This window comes from Helianthus annuus, chromosome 12 (assembly GCF_002127325.2).
Source record: "Helianthus annuus cultivar XRQ/B chromosome 12, HanXRQr2.0-SUNRISE, whole genome shotgun sequence".
In the NCBI taxonomy this organism is placed as follows: Eukaryota; Viridiplantae; Streptophyta; class Magnoliopsida; order Asterales; family Asteraceae; genus Helianthus; species Helianthus annuus.
The window spans coordinates 92891217-92911459 of record NC_035444.2 but is presented as its reverse complement, the minus strand read 5'-3'; the positions used below and the strand labels follow the sequence as shown (position 1 = coordinate 92911459).

The following is a 20243-nucleotide window of genomic DNA, read 5'->3' as shown; positions in this document are numbered from 1 at the left end:
ATGCAGACAAACTGCAATTAATGAAGAAAGAGAAGGAGGATGGACATAGGGCCGTGCCCAAGCTACTGTTCAGGCTATAAATAGGGGTGCTTGGCTCATTTTCAAACCATCCCTTGGCACACCACCTCTCTCACACTTCACCCACCACCCATCACCATCACAACACCATCATCCACCACCATCATCCATTGTCCATCATAGAGTGTGTGAGTCGTCTCGGGATCCAAGATTGATTGTAAGAGTTCTTGACAATCAAAGGCCATGTTTGCCTAAGTCTCTTACATCACTTGGTGAAGACAAGTGTTTAGTGTAATACTTTTTATTTTTAATCTTTTCGCACTTTTTATTTGGTTATGTATTAATGACTTTAATAACCAGTTTCTTATGTTGAAGGTGATTCTTCCTTATCATTTGTCCGTGGTGTCTTGGCATTATTTTACTGTCTATATAAAATAAAATTTTCACCATTCATATCTCCACGGTCTATATGGAGATATGTTGGCTACCTGGTCGGGGTTAAGGGAACGGTTTGGTAAGAGTCTTGCCATTGTTCAATGTATAGATCCTGCAAAGGACCTGGGTCAAATTTAGTAGGACCTCCTTCAATACCCACCGGTATTGGATGGCGGGGGTCCAAGCTCTTTGATCCCCTCATAAGTAAGCTACTATTGAAACTTTAACCCGGCTACTTAGGACTGTATCTCTGCTGACTCAGACTACTTAGCCGAGGGTAACGTCACCTTCAAAAGAGGGGCCTACCACATTATGCATCAATAACTTAATTAATTATCTTTCAATAATCCGACCCTTTAGCATTGTATCCTTGCTGACTCAAACTACTGGGTTGAGGGTAACGTCACCTTCAAAAGAGGGGCCTACTACAATAACTAAGATAATCTCTTGAAAAGTGCAAAAGTGCGGAAATAATCAAAGGTTACACTACACACGAGTCGGATCCAAGTGATTCATCTTGTCTATCTGTTTTTACTTTTATTTTATTTTTCAGCATTTTAGTTAGTTTTATTTTTCTAGTTTAAAAAACCTTTTTTCTAACTTTTGATTTGATTAGACGTTGAGGATAAACCAGTACTAAAAGCTCTTGTGTCCTTGGACGACCTCGGTATCTTACCAACACTATAATACGTTCACGATGGATGCATTTGCCCATATGTGTGTTTAGTGTTAGTAAATATCGTGTTTTATAAATTTAAAACTTGGCTAAAAAGTGTAAAAAGGGCTTAAAATATACACCTAAAATATATTACACCTAACGCACATCAGTTACTTGTTCTTACTTTTTATGCGTTGTAATGTAATGAAACGGTCTTTTGTTTAATCGAGTCTGTATTTTTGGTCAAGTCGACCAAGTCAAGATATCCTCCTATCTTGACTTGGTACGACACTTCATAGCCTTTAGTATGTTTGGTTTGTAATGCAATGCTTATGTGCAAGTCTGCAAATGTATGTCTCTTGTTAAACTGTTTCTGCATATAACTGTTTGTTTGTCTGCTGTTTGCAGCCTCCCACGAAGAACCTATTCTTCGTGGGATGTGGCCCTCACGAAGAACCTTCTTCGTGCATAGCTTGGTTCTTCATAGTGATGTTTCACGAAGAACCTAGTTCTTCGTGGACTTTGGTTCTTCGTGGGCCCAGTAACATTCTTCGTGATGTTACTGGGATGGGGCCTATATATAACTGCTTAATGTGTGCAGAACATATCAAGAGAGCTGGTGAGTCTGTATAAACACTGTGTGTATGTGTTTTGTGTATGTTCTCTTCCATTAATCAAAGTTAGTGAATCTTTGGTTACGTGTGCTTGTTATACTTTGGTTGCATATCTACAAGGATTCCGCACTTGTATTTGTGTTGTTTCAACAAGAAAGTAGGTTTCTTGATCCTACGAGTGGACCTACATCCATCTCGTTTAGCAAAACATTATTGAGTTTAGCATGACTAAAATTAGAGGTTTATGGTTGTTTTATTTAGTGGTGTTGTTCTTTTTTTTCTTGGCGTTTGATTTGATTGTCTGATCTTATATTGTTTGTTATGTAACTTCAAAGTAGCATGTTATAAACAAATAGGTCGAAAGAAAAAGATAGAAAAAAATGATGTATAATAAATGATGTAAAACACCAAACTGGGATCTGTCTGTGTTCTATAGGAATGAAATATACAAAACGCCAACTACTCTTCACTGGCTCTCGAAGACCATCTGTGTGTGTTCTGTAAGAATGAAAAATACAAAACGCCAAACTACTCTTCACTAGCTCTCGAAGACCTTGTCGATCTTCTTTTAATTACGGCCTGGTTGCATGTCGATGCGTAGTGTCCATAGCATTTGCAGTTCTGACACTGTCTTTCTTTGGCCTCGGGTTTCGACTTTGATTTCTTTTTCTCGATCGCTATCTCCTGTTTAGATTTCAGGCGCTTTCGAGAACCAGAACCTTTTGATTATACCCAACAGGGACTCTTATCGGATTCTTGTCATTTTTATATTGATCGGTTATCTCAGCAAATCTATCCCTAGTACTAGCGGGAGGAGCAAAAATCTGCATATTTTGAACCTTCGTCATATAAGATTGAACATGATCCTTGTATAAGGATAGCTCCTCTTTACTAGATAAATGGTTCAAAGTATATTCTGTTGAAAAAATAATATCTCGCATCATACTTTGCACATCGGGATCAAGCTCGGTCATATATTCACGACTAATTGAGTATTCGAGAGAGCAGTTTGGGGAAGCCTCTTTGCGCCACCTATTCAGAACGTATTGTTTTGGAAATTCCCTAATGTCCATAATTCTCAAAACATAGAATATATGTCTACATAGCAAACCAAACTATTCAAAACACCTGCGTGAGCAACTGCATGTGCAATCAGACTTACGGAACATTACCTGAAAAATGCCAAAAACAATATCTCTATAACGCCATGCAGAGAATGTTTGTCTAAAAAAATTAAAAAACACATCGGATATGATAAAACGCCATTAATAGAAAACGCCATATAAAAACAAAACGCCATTGTTTACCTCAAATAAGGATGTACAAGGCTGCTAGAAGTCATTTATGTAAAACTTAACAAACCCATCGGGCTGATCTTCGTAACGTTGATTTATGCAATCCGCAAATCCAATTAGCTCAGCTTGAACGTCACAAAAATACTTTTAGTGTATATGTCAACAGCTTGGCCTTCCAACAATTGGTAATTACTCTTCAACTGGGGTCGGTTTGTATCGAGATTCATGATCATTTTTCTAGTGTGTGTGACGCTATGCTTCTATTGTAGTTTCGTAATGAGTCATGAACTCAACAAGAGTAGCTTTCGAATTGCACACTTGACCAAAAAAATGATTCTCACTCTCCGACCTCGATGTCGTTCGCATAAGACCCGACATCTCTTCCATTCTATAGTATACAGGGATCCAAGATTCCCTGAGTGCAAAAAAAATCAGATAGCCAGTCATTATTTGCTAAATTGAACTCTGCGATAACCGCTTTCCATTCTGATTCAAACTCTTTAGATGTGAGAATATCCGTCCACACAACACCACAAATACGTTCTTTAAAATTGGTGGAATTGCATAGCCTAACACCAACCTATGTATAACACGAAAACGCCATGCATAAAAAAACATATAAATTACACAAAGACAAATCTTAATTAAAAAACAGTAACAAGGTACAAAACTCCATGTATTTTAAAACGCAGTGTATCCTAAAACGCCAAGGGTAAAAATAAGCATACCAACCTTCAGAGAAAGTTTATGCATCACATGCCACATGCATAACCGATGCCTCTTGTCAACAAATACAGCAAAAATAGTCTTTTTCATTGCTGGATCTTGGTCAGTGACAACAACTTTTGGTTGAGAACCAACAACTTTTAGAAAAACTCCCAACAACCAAATATACGTATCAGCAGTTTCCGACGCAAATAATGCTGCACCAAATGTAACATTGTAGTGATGATTGTCTATACCAGTGAATGGTACAAACACCATAGAGTATCTGCATATGAAAATGCCATGAGAACTGAAACAATAATAAAAACGCCATTGCATGTAAACTAATAAAGCGCCATATCATGTAAACTAATAAAAACGCCATTGCATATAAACTCATAAAACGCCAAAAAACAGAAGAAATTGAATTATAAAATATTACTTGTTGGAACGATATGTGGCGTCAAACGAAATCACATCACCAAACACGTGGTAATTACGTTTGTCTTGATCGTCACACCAAAAAAGTCCCTTCAAACGATTCTCTTTGTCTGTGAAGTAATCATACGAGAAATTAGGCTGGGACTGTTTTTTTTTCATTCAAATGTCTCACAACCATATCGCCGTCATATTCCCCTATAAACAAGTTAATTTGCCTCTTATAGTTCTTAAACTCAACTTTACTTGCACCCACGTCTTCAAAACCGCCAAAACAAGTCTTCATAACATTAAACGCCTTGACGGGACCCAAATTCAGCTTAGACATGCTGTGTATAACATGCTTCTGGAGCTGAGTGAGGCGTCGTTTAGTTGGAAGAAAATGCTTATCAGGACGTTCAAGAAGATCATGCTTGTGCTCCTCGACAAACTTATACACCTTCCATGATCCGGCCTCAAAAATTACACATAACAGTGCACCACAATCAGTCCTCTTTGAAAAGTTGGATCGCACTAATCGCTCCTTTTGATTGGGGTCCAACGTATCAACCTTCTTGTCCTTGTATAACAAAGATCTCGTACACAAGTAATACTTAATATGTAAGACACCTTTAGAGTTTTTCTTTGTAGTCCCTTTCCTGACTGAAAACCCACACTCCTTGGCATACTTAACATACATTGAATAACAATCATCGAGGCTTGAGAATACCATGTCCATCGTGGGCTTTATTTCTTCACTAACATCAGGAATGATAAATGGTAATCCAGTTTTGGGGCAAAGCCTTTGACTCGAGTAAGCAACTTCGTTTGAGCTATTTTAGGTTGTGTTCACATTGGTTCTCGCGATTCTCGCAATAAAGGTGGTTCTCGAATGAACCTTACCCTATATATATATATAAAGTCCCTTTTAGTTTAATAAAATACTAATAAGTTTTAACCTAAACTTTTCCACCAAAAGTTTATATATTCATGATTAAGGTTGTTAATCACATTTTAATCATGTAAATCCCTTGTTAATTACACCTTAATCATGATCACATTTTAAAGTTCATGACACTTCATGTTTGTAGATCTTGCTAGATCTAAACATATACATGTTTAGATCTTACTTTTAACCATAATCTTGCAAGATCTCTAGTCTAAATATAATCTTCAAGATCACCACTAAAATATATCACAAGTTCATCACAGCAATAAGTATATTATGTAGAATATGGTGTTTTTTAAGGTTTCATATATTTTAAATCTGAGCTTCAAGATGATTAACTTGTACATCTAGTAACTACATGCATCAAGAAGCTTAAACAAGGTTAGATGAGGTTTACTGCTAGCACTTAGGCTAGGGATGAACTTAGATGATGGAGATGAAGATGATGAGAAGAGAAGAAAGCTCCACACTTGAGAACAATGCTTCTTGAAAGCTTCCAAGACTTGAAACCTCCTTAGACCATCTTCCTCTTCATCAAAGTTACTTGTGGTTAGTGTGTTAGAGTTTGAAAAATGAAGAGATAAGAGGGGGTGCTTGGGCCGTAAGTATAAAGGGGGAAGGGGAATTTTTTTTGTTGTGAGTTTTTGAAGTGTAAAGGTAAGAATGAAGTGGTGTTAGATGTATATAATCTTCCAAATCTTTCCCTAGCCATACATATCTTTCTAAGTTCATACTCTTCACCCATTATCTTCTTCATCACAACATGGAGGTGGGTGGGACCCATGTTAACCGACTTGGGGGGGGGGGGGTGTTAGGCGTATGGTGGTGATAATATAATATGCATTAGACATGTGTTGAAAAATTTACTTAGATATTTAGGTGTTTAGGGAAATTATGGATGATTAGGATGCTAATTGTAGTCTAGGGTGTTAAACATGTTTAACTAGTTCACTAGACTTGTTAATTTGATGTTTAGATGTTAAATTCGGCACTAGTTTCGTTATCGGATCGCTAACGGGTATTTTATGCAACTTGTATGGTAATCAATATATATGTTTCCTTAAGATATCTTCAATATCTTGACTGTAATTTATGATAATTAACATCATTAATGGATCTTGTTATTACCATAAGATGCTGAATTTTGCTGCGTAAATGTTGGATTTGTTGTTTCAGGTTTTGGATCGGACAATTTTAATGTTCAGTCATTTTTTTCTGAAAAGTATATAATATTACAAGATATTCCCAACTAGGGTTTGGTATAAGTGTTTCCTTGGATATGCTTTCATATCCTCTTTTAGCCGTTTTAGGGAGTACCGGAACTCTCCTTCAAAGTTTCGGGTCAAATTAGTTATTTCAAAATTAACTAACATAGAATCCAAACCTTCCATCGAACGTGATGACAATCCTTTCGTTATCATTCATTCAATCGCACTTTCTAAGGGGTCTTAATGTCGAATTCCTTATTTCTTTTGTATCTGGTTCGATATCAGTTCCTAATTCATACATATGTCATTTTAATCGTTCAACCCGTATACACGAAACGAACTTTTACATATTTTCATTTAACATGATACCAATTTATATACTTAGTAAGATAACATAAAAAAAACATTATACATCACTAGAACTCGTAAGCATAAGGATTTACTTTTTCGTGTTTCGCTTGCGACCCGGAATGGCTTGTGTATTCTTCCTTTACTCCTACAATCCACAATCAACATACTTCAATCCCATGTCTTCGTTTCCATTCTTTCTTAAGTAATCGAGTTAACAACTATCATTTCCCAATTCTTAACCATTTAGCATTATACTAACATGAGATCATCTTTATCACATAGAATTCTTCATTCAAGCATTTTAACAAACATTTGGTGTGCGTACCATTAGCAAAGCATAATGTACAAGTATTCTATGCATATTCTTCTTATTTCATAACATGAACCATCATAATCAATCAATTTAACACAATCATCATCTTGCAATCAAATTATTTAATTAGTGGTCTACGACATACAAATTTTCACATCAACATTACATGAATTTGCACCTACATGATTATCATACTTCATCATACTACCATTATAAGTGGGTTCACCTTAAATCATCAATCCAATAAAAAATTCAAACATAATTCATCTTCTACATAATGATCTTATCCAATGTTCATACTAAACCTCATTCAATTTCACGAATTAAACATAACCTGCTTATGAGAGATCACCAAATCATAATATTCGACTTACCTTTTGTTAGACTAGTTTAGATGATCGAATTTAAGTGTTCATGTAGTGAATTTGGCCATGATTTCCCTTCTAATTCCCAGATTTTGTGAAGATGAGGGTTTTCTCCCCTCCTTCTCTTGCTCCAAGCGACACCCACATACACACTGATGTGTGTGTGGTGTGTTTTTTAGTTATCTTTTAAAATTAGCTCTTATTCCTTCCCCATTTGACCCCTCAAGTATGAACACTTATTTTTAACTAGAAAAACCCATTCTTAAGTTAAGTGTTTGGTTTACATTTTAACTAGGTTTATTCCCCTAGTCATTACATGTAAAGATTTCTTGACCATTTTTAATATTCATATATATATATATATATATATATATATATATATATATATATATATATATAGGGCCGCTAATATAAAAACCACCCCCAGTTAAGAGAATCACTAGACCCACTTTCTAACCATTGATCTTGGGAGATGGATGAGATTAAAAATAAAAAAACTAATATTAAATTCTTTTTGTCTTATTATTTTTTTTAATATTTTAATATCAAAAGGGTAGTTTAGTAAATTTGCTTGTTTTATCTTTATTGTATTTATTATTTTTATTACTTTTTTGTCTTATTAAATTAATTGTTTTTTATTAAAATCAGATTTTTAATTAAAAAACATTTTAAAATCTGATATTTTTTACAAAAAAAAAAACAATTTTTTTAGGATTTTTTTTATAAAAACGTCTTTACGAGCCTTTTTTACGCCCCGTTTTTTACGCGTCATTTTTACGCCCCGTTTTTACACTCGGTTTTTTTACGCGCCGTATTTACGCTCCGTTTTTTACGCGCCATTTTTTACGCCCAGTTTTTATACGCCTTTTTTAAGATTCGTATTTTCGCGCCGTTTTTTTACGCTCCGTTTTTTGCGCGCCGTTTTTACGCCCGGTTTTTTACGTGCCTTTTTTTACCCCCGATGTTACGCGTCATTTTTTACGCCCCGTTCTAATGCGTCGTTTTTACGCCCCGTATTTACGGGCCATTTTATCACCCGATTTTTTACAAGCCTTTTTTTAACACCTCGTTTTTATCGTGCCATTTTCTACGCCCCGTGTTTACGCACCATTTTTTTCACACACACGTTTTTAAACTTTTTTTTTACGTTTTTAAACTTTTTTTTACGAAAACTATTTTTATGGTTTTAAATTTTTTTTCTACAAAACTTTTTTACAAAAGACTTTTTTAGAATTTTTTTTTTACAAAAACTTTTTTACAAAGAACAAAAATTTATACGAAAACTTTTTTACGGTTTTAACCTTTTTGTTACAAAAGCTTTTTTTTCACACACGTTTTTAATCTTTTTTACGTTTTTTATGAAATCTTTTTTTACGGTTTTTAACTGTTTTTTTACAAAAAATCTTTTACAAATTTTTTTTACAAAGAACAAAAATTTATACGAAAACTTTTCCACGGTTTTAACCTTTTTTTTACAAAAACTTTTTTTTTGCACAAGCTTTTTAAAACTTTTTTACGTTTTTTACGAAAACTTTTTTTTTACGGTTTTCAACTTTTTTTTTACAAAAACTTTTATACAATTTTTTTTACAAAATAACAAAAATTTATACGAAAACGTTTTTACGGTTTTAACCTTTTTTACGAAAACCTTTTTTTTTACAAAAACTTTTTTACCGAAAAATACAACTCACCCAAAAATCACATATCAGTAGGTGTCTTAGATAGATTGAACGTATCATCATCGACTGCACAAAAAAAAAACAAGAACAAAACTCAAAATCATGTGTGGGATCTTGAAAAAAACGGGGTTTGGCTCAAAATTTCCAATAATCATGCTGAAAAAGTGGGGTTGCAGGTAAAAGCTTACCCTCCACCGTCCTTGTCGCGCCATCGTCATCAAATTGTCGGAAAAAAAAATTCGCCCTATCACAGCTAACTCAAAATCCCCATATCTTTAATTTAAACACAAATCAATCCAAGATCCAAATAAAAGCAACTCACTTTATGCAAACACAACCCAAGATCCAAATAAAACAAAATCAATCCAGGGTCCAAATGAAACAAAATAAAGATGGTCCAAGATTCGAAAAACTAACCAGAATCAAGAACACAAACACCCATCTTACAGATCATTGGAAAATCTCCTCAGCAAAAATCAATGAAAAATCACCATCAAAGAAACACAAAAACCCTTTACAGATCATTCATCCACATTCAAATCCCCCAAAAAAACACCATCTTCCTTCACCCCCATCGATTCCCACTCTAAAACCCATTAACCCACCCCTCTACCCACCATTCACTGCCACCACCGCCTTCAACACACCACCGCCCCTAACCCACCACAAAAGCTCCTATTTTTTCACTTCATCCTGGGTCGGGTCGGGTCAGAAAAATGGTCGTGTCATGATACCGGAACCGAATCTGTTTCTCATCATAAAACTCTTTTGTGAGGATGAATTGAATAATCACTTACCGATGGCCCGAGGAAACACCCGCGAGAGAATCATAAATGGTGTGGCAAAAGTTACCCGACCGAACGACGTTATCCGAACCGATTGGTTAATCCACGGAATTGATCGGTTGTTAGTGCCCCGATCCGTACAAGAAGACTTCAACCGGAGAAGAAGTTTGACTTCCATTTCCGCCGTGCTACCGGAAGGTGCTCCGGTGGTGGATCCAAGAACTCACCGGTTGAAAAAATCGGCAACTCTGGTTCTGGAAGATGCTCCACCGGTTCTCCTAGTGTACGACGCGATGGCTACAGGTTCGTCCCTAGCTCCGGCACCGACTCCAGGACTCGGAACCGGCCACCGACATTTCGACGGTGAAAAGTCAGGTCAAAGACTTCATCTAATACGGTTCCCCCCGGTGTACGACGTGATGGAGGTGGTGGTCGGAGTGTGATCTCCGTTAACGGTGGAAGAGGAGACGGTGGTCGGAGTGTATCTCCGTTGATGGTGGTGAACAATTTCAAGAGAGAGATATGAGAGAATGAGGGGCAATTTCAATTTTGAGAGAGAGAAATGAGAAACTCTGGTGACTTTAAAAGCAAATGACAGAGACAAAGAGATGGACAAGAGATATTGAGTAAATGACCAAAATAACGTTTAGGATTTAAAATAATAGTGTACAAGTGGCATGATCTTATTGGTGGAGAGTGGTTCTCATGGTTCTCGCAACTGGGATGGTTTTCATTTTAGCGGCCCCTATATATATATATAATATATATATATATATATATATATATATAGGGGAATGTTTAAATGAGAATGCTAAATGCTAAATATTGTGAGAACCGCGAGAACAAATGAAAAAAACCGCGAGAAATTGGTAAAAAACAATTCAAATTCAAAATTTTTTTTTGCACTTATCATGACTCTTCGAATACAATATTATAAATTCAATTTACACGTTTAAATTTAAATGAATTCGTAAATAAAGAAAATTTACACATGAGTAAGTCTGACATTTACACATGTGTAAATTTGTTATATTTACAGATGTGTAAAAATTTAATAAGAGTGATTTTGAGAGGATAAATGAATTATTTGATGTTGTTGTTTCTTGTTTTGATATTGTACTTTAATTACAATGAGGTTTGTATTAAAAAAATTGGTTTTAATTGGTTTTTTCATTCGTTCTCAGGGTTTTCGTAATATTTAGCGTTCTCAAGATAACCCTCCCCTATATATATATATATATAACATAAACACCTTTAAGACAAAATGTACTTAGTTAAATTTGGGGTGTTACAAACTTTGCCCTTCCACTATAGTATTTAAAGACCACGTCGGATAGCTTTCTAGCATAATCGTCAACGGTCTCGCCGTCCTTCATATGTAGAGCTTCAAACTCACTTTTCAAGATCCGTAACTGAGCTTTCTGGACCCATTTAGCACCTACGTATCAGGACTTCAATGAATCCCAGACCTCCTTGGCCGTCTTCTTCTTCGCAGCTTACGGGATCAACTGAAAGATAAAGGCATGAGCCTATTTCAATTTCTTTTCGTCTACAACCATGCCGATTGGTGGCTCGATGGCCTCCCACAACCCGTGGGCATCCATGATTGCTTCCATCTTTATCGACCAAGTGTTGTAATTCGTAGGAGTGAGGATCGAGTACTAAAACGAAAGTTATATTTTGAGGGGTTAAGATTGGTAATGATCGACATCAGGTTGTATCGAAAGAACTTTGGCATACACACAGATCAGAACTTAGATGCTCTTAGATTTGGATCAGGCTGTACGTGAATTAAAGAAAGAAAATAAGAAAAAGATATAGCCGAATGTAATCTTTATTAGTTGGATGCTTGAAAGCTTATGAGAATGATTACAACAATTTTAACTAATTGTGAAATGAATAATAAAAACACGTTGCAGCTAAACATTTAAATAAGAGAAAAACAAACTGAATTCCTGTTCAGCAGGAACTCCATTATTCTCGGTCAAAGCGTGGGTTACTAACGTTCACAGATTGAGCCGTTACCTTTCGGTAGGTTTGGTCAATACTAAACCAACAATGGCAACCGCAGTGAGTGAAGTGTTATGGATGCATTGATTACTAAGAAAACTTGGCTTGCATCAAAGTCAATCGTCACCATTTTTTGTGGCAATCAAGCCGCTAGACACATTGCCAACAACCCCGTCTACCAGGAGCATACAAAGCAAATAGGGATGGATTGTTTCATTGTTAGAGAACGGGTTAAGTCAAAGGAAATTCAGCCGAATAATATTGACACTAAACTATAGATCACCGATTTATTCACCAAGGCTTTGGGTTCGCAACAATTGGTCTTTCTCCTTGGCAAGTTAGGCATTCGTTACCTATACGCTCCAATTTGAGGGGAGTGTAAATTGCTGCCTATTTTACCTCCTGCACATTTTGACTATTATTTAGTTTTATTTCTTTATTTTTATATATTTATCTCCTTCCATGTTCTAGGGATGATTATCATGTAGCCTTGCATTTTATATTTTTTCCTTGTACACTTTTCTTCTTCAATTCAATAGAAACGAACAATACCAAAATTTACATATCAGATACTAGACATGGAGCGTGAAGTTGTTGATGTGCCAAGCTTTCAAATTTCTGTTCCAACTGTAATTTCGTTTCCTCTATAAAATTCCAATTTCACCTTTTCATAACTATGCATTTCCAGCTATCAACTTTCCAACGTATGATATTTATTTTATATAATTTTCAGGAGATTTATTTTAGCAGCCCAAAGTTCTTACAAGGTACATCAATATAAAGAAGTTAATCGTCTCTGCAGTTCGTTCTTCAGTTACAACTAATTATTTAAAATCAAATTTTGAGTAATAAAACTAACTTTATATGTAGGTTCCCATTGTAGAACTGGAATATTTGGCAAACTATTTTGCAGAATTAACTCTCACTAAGTATAGTTTTTTGAAATTTCCAGCATCCCTCATATATTGCTGCATCAACTGTTTTCTTAGCTAAATGGACACTTGATCAAGTTGAACATCCACGGGTGTGTTTTTCTATTTTTTTATACTTGATATTCAACTAATTATCTTAAAAAGGTTTGATTTACCTTCAACATTTTTATTTATATATTTTGCAGAATCCTACCTTAGAACATTATGTTGGACTTTAATTGTATAAGTCTTGATGATCATTTTTGAAAGAGAAGATACATGTCAGAAGTGTAATTAGTATAAATTATGTTTACGTTTTAATTAGAAGTTACGTCATAGTATAAGGGTTAGTTATGTCAAGAACCAAAGATTAAAACCCACAAGTGAAGGGATGCGATGCATCAGAATAGATATGTCGATCTAGAATTATGGCAACACATCAAGAGAGACGCGACGTTTCATGATTGGCGGCAAAGCGTAAGACATCATCCGGAGACAAGTCGTTTCATGAAGAGACACAACTCTTCAGTATGTATAAATAGATTAGGGTTTTCAGTATGTTTTTGTACCTTGAAACAATCAAATTCAATTGTTCAATTTCAATACAATTGTGTATTAGGGTTAATCCCTTTCTTCTGTTCGATAATTATTTTGTTCTTGATTGATAAGTTGATTTCATGGTCTCCTGGAATCTATGTTGATGCATCAACAGTTTTTTGAAATTTCCAGCATCCCTCATATATATTTACATCAACTGTTTTCTTAGCTAAATGGACACTTGATAGATCAAGTTGAACATCTATGGGTGTGTTTTTCTATTTTTTGTATTTGATATTCAACTAATTATCTTAAAAAAGTTTGATTTACCTTCAACTTTTTTATTTATATATTTTGCAGAATCCTACCTTAGAACATTATACTATTTATAAGGCATCGAAGCTGCTGAAAGAAACAGTTCTGGCTCTGCAAGATATTCAAGTTTACAATGAAGCCACTCTTCATGTAATACGTCAAAAATACATGCAAAGTAGGGTATACATTTTTATTAATCTTTTAATTTTATGCATTTGATACGATGAAAATAAAACATGACGAAAACAGATCACATGCGAGTGGAAATTTCATTATTTCCCGATTACCATTGTCACAAGTACATGATAATGGCATTGATGTAGGCCCTCACTATTTTGTTACACTTTTAGATATTTTATAAAACAATCAAATAAGAGTTTCATTAATGTAAATTGTTTTGTAACTAGGTTTTATTGGCGTCGCGCGTTGCGGCGAAACAGAGAAACAGAGCAATGATAATGTTAGACAAACGATATTTGAAAATGAATCATGTTGTTTCCAAAGCCAAACATTAGAACCGGTTTAGTTTATCATCATACAGTAAAAGGATACCAAGTAAATACTGTAGCTTGAATACAACTTCATTTTTGATAATACTTATTTCGGAATATCCAAGGGGAAAAATAAACACAACTGCATACTTAAGTATTTTTTAATTAACAAACGGAATTTATTAACGAAATATTAAATTAATTGATAAAGGTAATATCATTTTAAAAAAGAGGAAAGAATTATGAAAAACAAAAAGAAAATGACAAAAGGGAAAAAAGAAAATATGTTAAAAGTAAATATAATAATAAGATATTATAATATTGAAATAATAAAATATGAAAAAAACAATATATTATTTTAAGAATGAAATTACTATTTATCGTCCTTCAACAACCATATATATATATATAATGGCAGATCAACAAGGTTGCAACCTTAACCTCAATTAATGTTCTGAAAATTAACAGGATGTATCTAAACCAATTGATTGAATCTTGTACAATTCTATTAATTAATTAATTATTACTGATCTTCTTCTTATTATTATAACTAGCGGTAAGACCCGTGTGCAAACACGGGTCGTTTCTTAGAAAACCATGCATAGCCGATATTGATAGAGTGTAAAAAAAAATAATTAGTGCAGACTTATAAAAGAGATATACACTAATGGTCAATAGGTTTATTAGAAAACCATGCATAACATATATTGACAGAGAGTAAAAAAATAATTACTGCAGACTTACAAAATTGATATAAATTAATGATCAATAGCTTTATTCAACAACAATTCCATTATGTTGAGAGCAAACTACTTTACAAAATTACTTTAATGAAAGGGTGACTTAAGATTTTGTAAAAATGTTTGTTTTTGTACTACTTTACAAAATTACATAGAATTCAAGAAAACGAAACAACAAATTGAACAGATGTTGAGTTATTCAAAGTTCTGTTGAGTACTAAATGAGATGTTGACCAAAATTGAAACAGATGTTGACCAAAAGTTAATCAGATGTTGACCAATAGTCAAACAGATGTTGACCTTAAACAGATGTTTGGTTTAATGCCACAGATCTGTTTATGGCCAAACATCTGTTTAAGTCCAAATATCAGATATAGAAGGCCAAACATCTGTTTAAGACAAAACATCTGTTTAAGGTGAAACATCTATTTATGACCAAACATCTGTTTAAGCACAAACATCTGTTTCTTAGAAAACCATGCATAGCCCATATTGACAGAGAGTAAAAAAATAATTAGTGCAGACTTATAAAATTGATATACACTAATGGTCAATAGGTTTATTGAACAACAATTCTATTATGTTGATAGCAAACTACTGTTGTCTATTAACTGTTAAAAACCTCTGTCGCTTTCCAACAGACTTTACTAAAAAAATTTATCCATTGTCTACAACAGAGCTTGCCAGATGGATAGATAGTAAACAGATATGCATGTTAGTTAACCTATGTTAAAAAGGTCAGTCAACAGAAATTACAAAGGTTGGTAAACAGATGTTAAGAGAATAATGTTATTAACAAAGAATTTAGTAGTCTCATTAAAAATGAGAGCTGCAAACACGAGTCGTTTCTTAGACAACCATGCATAACACATATTAATAGAACATATAGATACGTGCATAGATATTGTACCAAAACATGTTATCTATTATAGCTAAAAGACAACTATAAACATAGATTATCAGTTAATATATCAATTACATACAATTTAACTGTTTACCCAAAAAGACAATATAAACTGTTTATAGACATACGTACTTCATAGAATTTGAATACAACTTAAAGTTCAACAAACGTTAACTACAAAAACACAATCACCTGCCTCAACAACTTTCAGCAAAACTAAATCAAGGAATCAGCAGATTTTAGAAATCAGCTTTTCTTTATTCTCTCATCAACATTTCCCGGATTTGCCCTTTGAATTGGAGCTCAAAATCCAAAGAATCAGTATCATCTTTATCTCTATCAAGCTGAAGGTTAAAAAGATCTTGGAGGTCAACTGGATTCAGACCAAGTACATTCTCCCTTGATATCTTTTCAACACTACCATCAGACTTCATCAAAGTTAATTCATGGGTCTGTTCGTCAGACGTCCACTTTAGTATTTTTGGGTCTGATGGGTTTCTTAGGAGAAGTTTTATTTGAGAGGAGTTTGGCGATTGAGGCCTGCTTGCCAACTTCTGAAGTGCTTCAGCAACTTGAGCTTGTAATTTCAATGAAGCATCATCCAATCCATATCGTAACTGATTTTTGATAGACTCTTTTCTGTGCTCAGCATACCTATTTTCATCTTCCTCATCCATCAATTGTTGTCTTTTTCTTTGGTTCCAGGCAGCAATGGATACATCTGCTGATGAGAATAGCTTTTTAGATGTAACGGTCTGCCGACGTTTCCTTATCGTTTCATCTTTGTATACTGGCTTTTTAGGAAGGGATGAACCTGTCTTTCTTCGCTCTTCTAACCTACTGTAAGCTAGATCAATAGACTGCTTAGTCGATTTTCCAATATGTCTAGCAGTCCCAATCAATTCTATTAACTTCCTCATTAAGAGCCTCAAGGGGCCAGTCTTTAAAATCAGATCTGTAGGCTTCGTAGGGCTTGGTTTCCATGATAGTGTTCAAGAACTCATTTCTTAATGTCTTTTCTAGCTCAACATTTGGTGACAGATTTGACATATTCTTACTCAGGTCTCTAGCAAAATCTTCCAGCTTCTTGACTTCACCAAGCCAATGTTGCATGCGAGCTGATAAATTAATGTCTCCTAGCCTTTTACATTGTTCGTTTGCTTTATCTTCTGCTTGCTTGCCCTTGAGCTTCAGATATTCATAAATATTCTTTGGAGTTTCAAATCCCTGAAGAGATGGGAAGGTTCTTTTCGATGGATCATCCTCTGTGTAAAATTGAGTCATTTCATCTTGAACTGCAAGCAGTTCCAGAGGGAAAGTTACTGCCAATGGGTTGATCTTTGTTGATGAAGGTGGGACGAGTGGTTTAGGTGAACTTTGAATAAACGGAGTAGCTGATAACGGAATTGGTGCGGGTATATCTTCCTTCTCTTCTTCATACACCATGAATTTTCTCTTTCTTGTGTAAACAGATTTTGGAGAAGGAGGAGTTAGGGAAGAAAAAGGTGCCATGACTGTAAGGGTTGATTGTGATGGAAATTGAAATTGGTTAGAATCAGTGGATTGACTAACAACTGTTGAAACAACTGGTGTCTCAACCGCTGTTGTCTTAACATATGCTGAAACATTTGTTGCATCAGCAATTGTTTCAGTCGAGGTTGGCAGTGGTGATGAGGATTTTGTATTCTGCTTTTTGACAGGTGGTTTTTGTGGTGAGAGTTTTGTTTTAGGTGTATCAGAATCTGACTTCTTAGGTTCAACAGTGGTTTTGAGTTTTGCAGCAGTGGTTGGTTTTTCTGGTGGTGATTCATTATCTTTCTGTGATTTTCTACTATTTGAAGTTCCAATGTTGAGCACTTCATCTTCCTCTTTTGTATGCTTCCTCTTCTGTTTTCGTTCAATCTCCTTATCTGTCTGTTTGTTAACGGAATCATCAATTCCCTTTGTTTTGGCTGATTCCTTGGTGTTGGTTTGCCAAAGTTTTTCATGGAATCCTTTTCCCGCTTATCAGCATCATCTTCATCTTCTTTTTCAAACACAGGTGTAGGGGTAGTACCAGTTAACTTTACAATGCATTCTTTTATGCCCATGATGTCAGCCTGTGTGTCTTTGTATCTTGCTTCAACCTTAACTCTAATTAGCTTCATGTGGGAATTAAGTTGAATCTCAGCCACTTCCCTTTGAGCTGCAAGAATGGGTTGTACCGAATTCCAAAGCTCTTGGCATAACTGCTGATGAGAAGGTCGACTTTTGAAAGCATCCACCAACTGCTTCAATTGATCTTTCATATCAGCAACAGTTGTTTCCAAGTAAGATATCCTATCCGTCAAATCCTGGTATTTTAATCCATCACCTAACTTAATAGGATCATCTGAATTCCCACCAGAGGTGGTTGTATCTGCTTTTGAAAGAGGAGGTATCTCCAAATTTTCATTAGTAGATGCCCCTTGTTCTTGGTTCTGGGGACTTCCCTCTGCATCAGTACTTACCTTAGTGATCTCACCCGTGGTTAACTTGAACTCACCAGTGGATATCTTGATAGACACAGCAGTGGTTGCCTTCAAGGGAGTCTGACTGATGAAACTACTGTCCAAATGTAAATCAGTGGATTTGACATTTGTAGTAGCTGCTCCACTTGAAATACCATCAAGAATTTGCTGAAATTCAAGAGGTGTAGCCTCCTCAACTATTTCTGGGTTAGGTAATTGAAAAGGTTCAGACATAGCTATTGTTGAAGTTAAACTCTCAGTAAAGTGTTCGTGAGAGGGATTGTTATCACTCTGAATGTCAATAACTTGAAGTAGTGTTACAAACTTTGGTGGAATGGAAGATGAAGGGATTGCTGTCGAAAGAGACATTCCCGCGGGAAGGGCTTTTAAGTATACTCTCATATGAGGGTATGACATCATATTGTGGTGTCCCTGTGAATACAACATGTTCCTTTTGTGAGGAATCATGAGGAGTTTGGTTTATTGGTTGAGATCTTTCCACATGTTGTGAGGAAGTAGCAATAGTGGTTTGTAGTGACATCTGTGTTGTCACGGGGTTAACCTCTGGGATCTCATCTTCCAGAAGACCCGTTTTGCTGGTTTCGGTGGGCTTTTTGGATTTTGTTTTGGTCTTTTTGAGTTTTGTTGGTGTGGGTTTCACAACAGTGGTTGTAGTGCTGTGATCACCAAGAGCAGTGGGCTCAACAACAGACGTTTGAGGAGCAGTTGTAGACTCATCTAAAATTTCCTCATTCTCCTTTGCTTCAGTTTTGAAAACATTTGACTCTTTAGCAATAAGGCGAGTAAACGTTAGACTATTCATTTTAATAGCTTCACCTTTTTCAAAAGCTTTTTGAGAAACATGTTTTTGCAGGTAGTAGCTTAATAGTCTAGGAAACATAAGAAACCCAGCAGTTTTCGCCTTTTCAATAGCAGCAGCTTTCCCCTTTTTAATAACAACAGTTTTGCCCTTTTTAATAGCAGCAATTTTGCCCTCTTTAATGTTATTTAAATTTGCAACCAAATCAGCAAACAGTGCCTGGGAGTAGTTAAAATCAGTAATTGTCAAAATTGCATACCCCAATGACTGAATTTTTAAAGGTATTTCGTTAAAAGAAGTAGTTTTATTTGAGAGACAAATTAAAAGAGTATGGAACAGAAATTTCATCGGCAGTGAAAAATTACCTTTAAACATAGTTGCCTTTTTCAACTCTCCATCATATCCCCTCCCCTTCAAGTATGTTTGAATCTCATTTTTCGGCAAAGAGGTCTTACCTGCCAAGTCGTATACCTCAAGTGTTGTTGATATGGTACTGGGGGTAATAGCAACCAATTCACCTCCGACTTTTGAAGTTATACTTACAGCCACATTGTTTTGTTCTTTAATATTTGCATTAGCAATCACGAAGCATCTCTTGGAAAATGGGTGCGTCGGCGGTAAGAATGACCTTATATTTTGATGATGTAAGAATATCAATCATAGAATGATATAGAGTATTGTTCTCGGTTTTCTTAAAAATAGCAACGTAGTTATGCGATTTTTTCATCACCAAAGTCATGATCGGAATTGAAAGTTGCGAGAGGTTGACGAAGAAGTGTTGAAGAAGAAGGTGGAAACCATACTGCTGAAGTTTAAACTCCAGACGAAAGTAAAACCTCTGTTTGGGGATGAAACAGCGGTTTATAAAGTGAAAAGGTGAATGCTGACGTGTCAGAAGTTAGAAAGATCTGATGGCTAACATCTGTCCACGTCACAACCTCTGCTCTGATAATGGTTGACAGTTGTTGCAAAAACCACTGTTGGCCAACAACAGATGTTAAGAGAACAGACAATTCACAATACCCTTCAACAATATTTGGAAACCACTGTTGGGCAACAACAGATCTTATACAACAATAGTAACTTAGCAGTCCTTTCAACAGACTTTTAATATAAACGAATAAATTGATATTAAATATCAGCAGCCATTTAATGCAAAACATTTAAATAATAAATTTTCATGTGAAAACTATAAAATTAAATATCAAGAAACTGAAAGGACAAATTTTAAACC

The 20243-nt window shown here is 35.2% G+C and overlaps 1 protein-coding gene and 1 pseudogene across 1 annotated transcript; one reads left to right on the top strand and one right to left on the bottom strand.

Moving 5' to 3' along the window:
• Positions 1-2420: 2420 nt before the first annotated feature.
• Positions 2421-4881, bottom strand: LOC110893198 (protein FAR-RED IMPAIRED RESPONSE 1-like). The gene is made up of 6 exons (XM_035981336.1): positions 4382-4881; positions 3753-4011; positions 3420-3600; positions 3088-3145; positions 2898-2949; positions 2421-2549 (listed from the first exon to the last, which is right to left on the bottom strand). Exons 1-6 carry the CDS (start codon positions 4879-4881, stop codon positions 2421-2423), a joined length of 1179 nt encoding a protein of 392 aa, XP_035837229.1.
• Positions 4882-11850: 6969 nt separating this feature from the next.
• On the top strand, positions 11851-16559 carry LOC110893199 (annotated as a pseudogene).
• Positions 16560-20243: the final 3684 nt, after the last annotated feature.

Excerpts from the sequence above, each read along its gene's own strand:
- LOC110893198 (XM_035981336.1), bottom strand. The coding sequence starts at position 4,881 with ATGGACATGGTATTCTCAAGCCTCGATGATTGTTATTCAATGTATGTT. Across the intron at positions 3,601-3,752 it reads TGCATAAACTTTCTCTGAAG|GTTGGTGTTAGGCTATGCAA; the intron begins GTTGGTATGCTT and ends TGTTATACATAG. Across the intron at positions 3,146-3,419 it reads TCAGGGAATCTTGGATCCCT|CTGAGCTAATTGGATTTGCG; the intron begins GTATACTATAGA and ends GTGACGTTCAAG.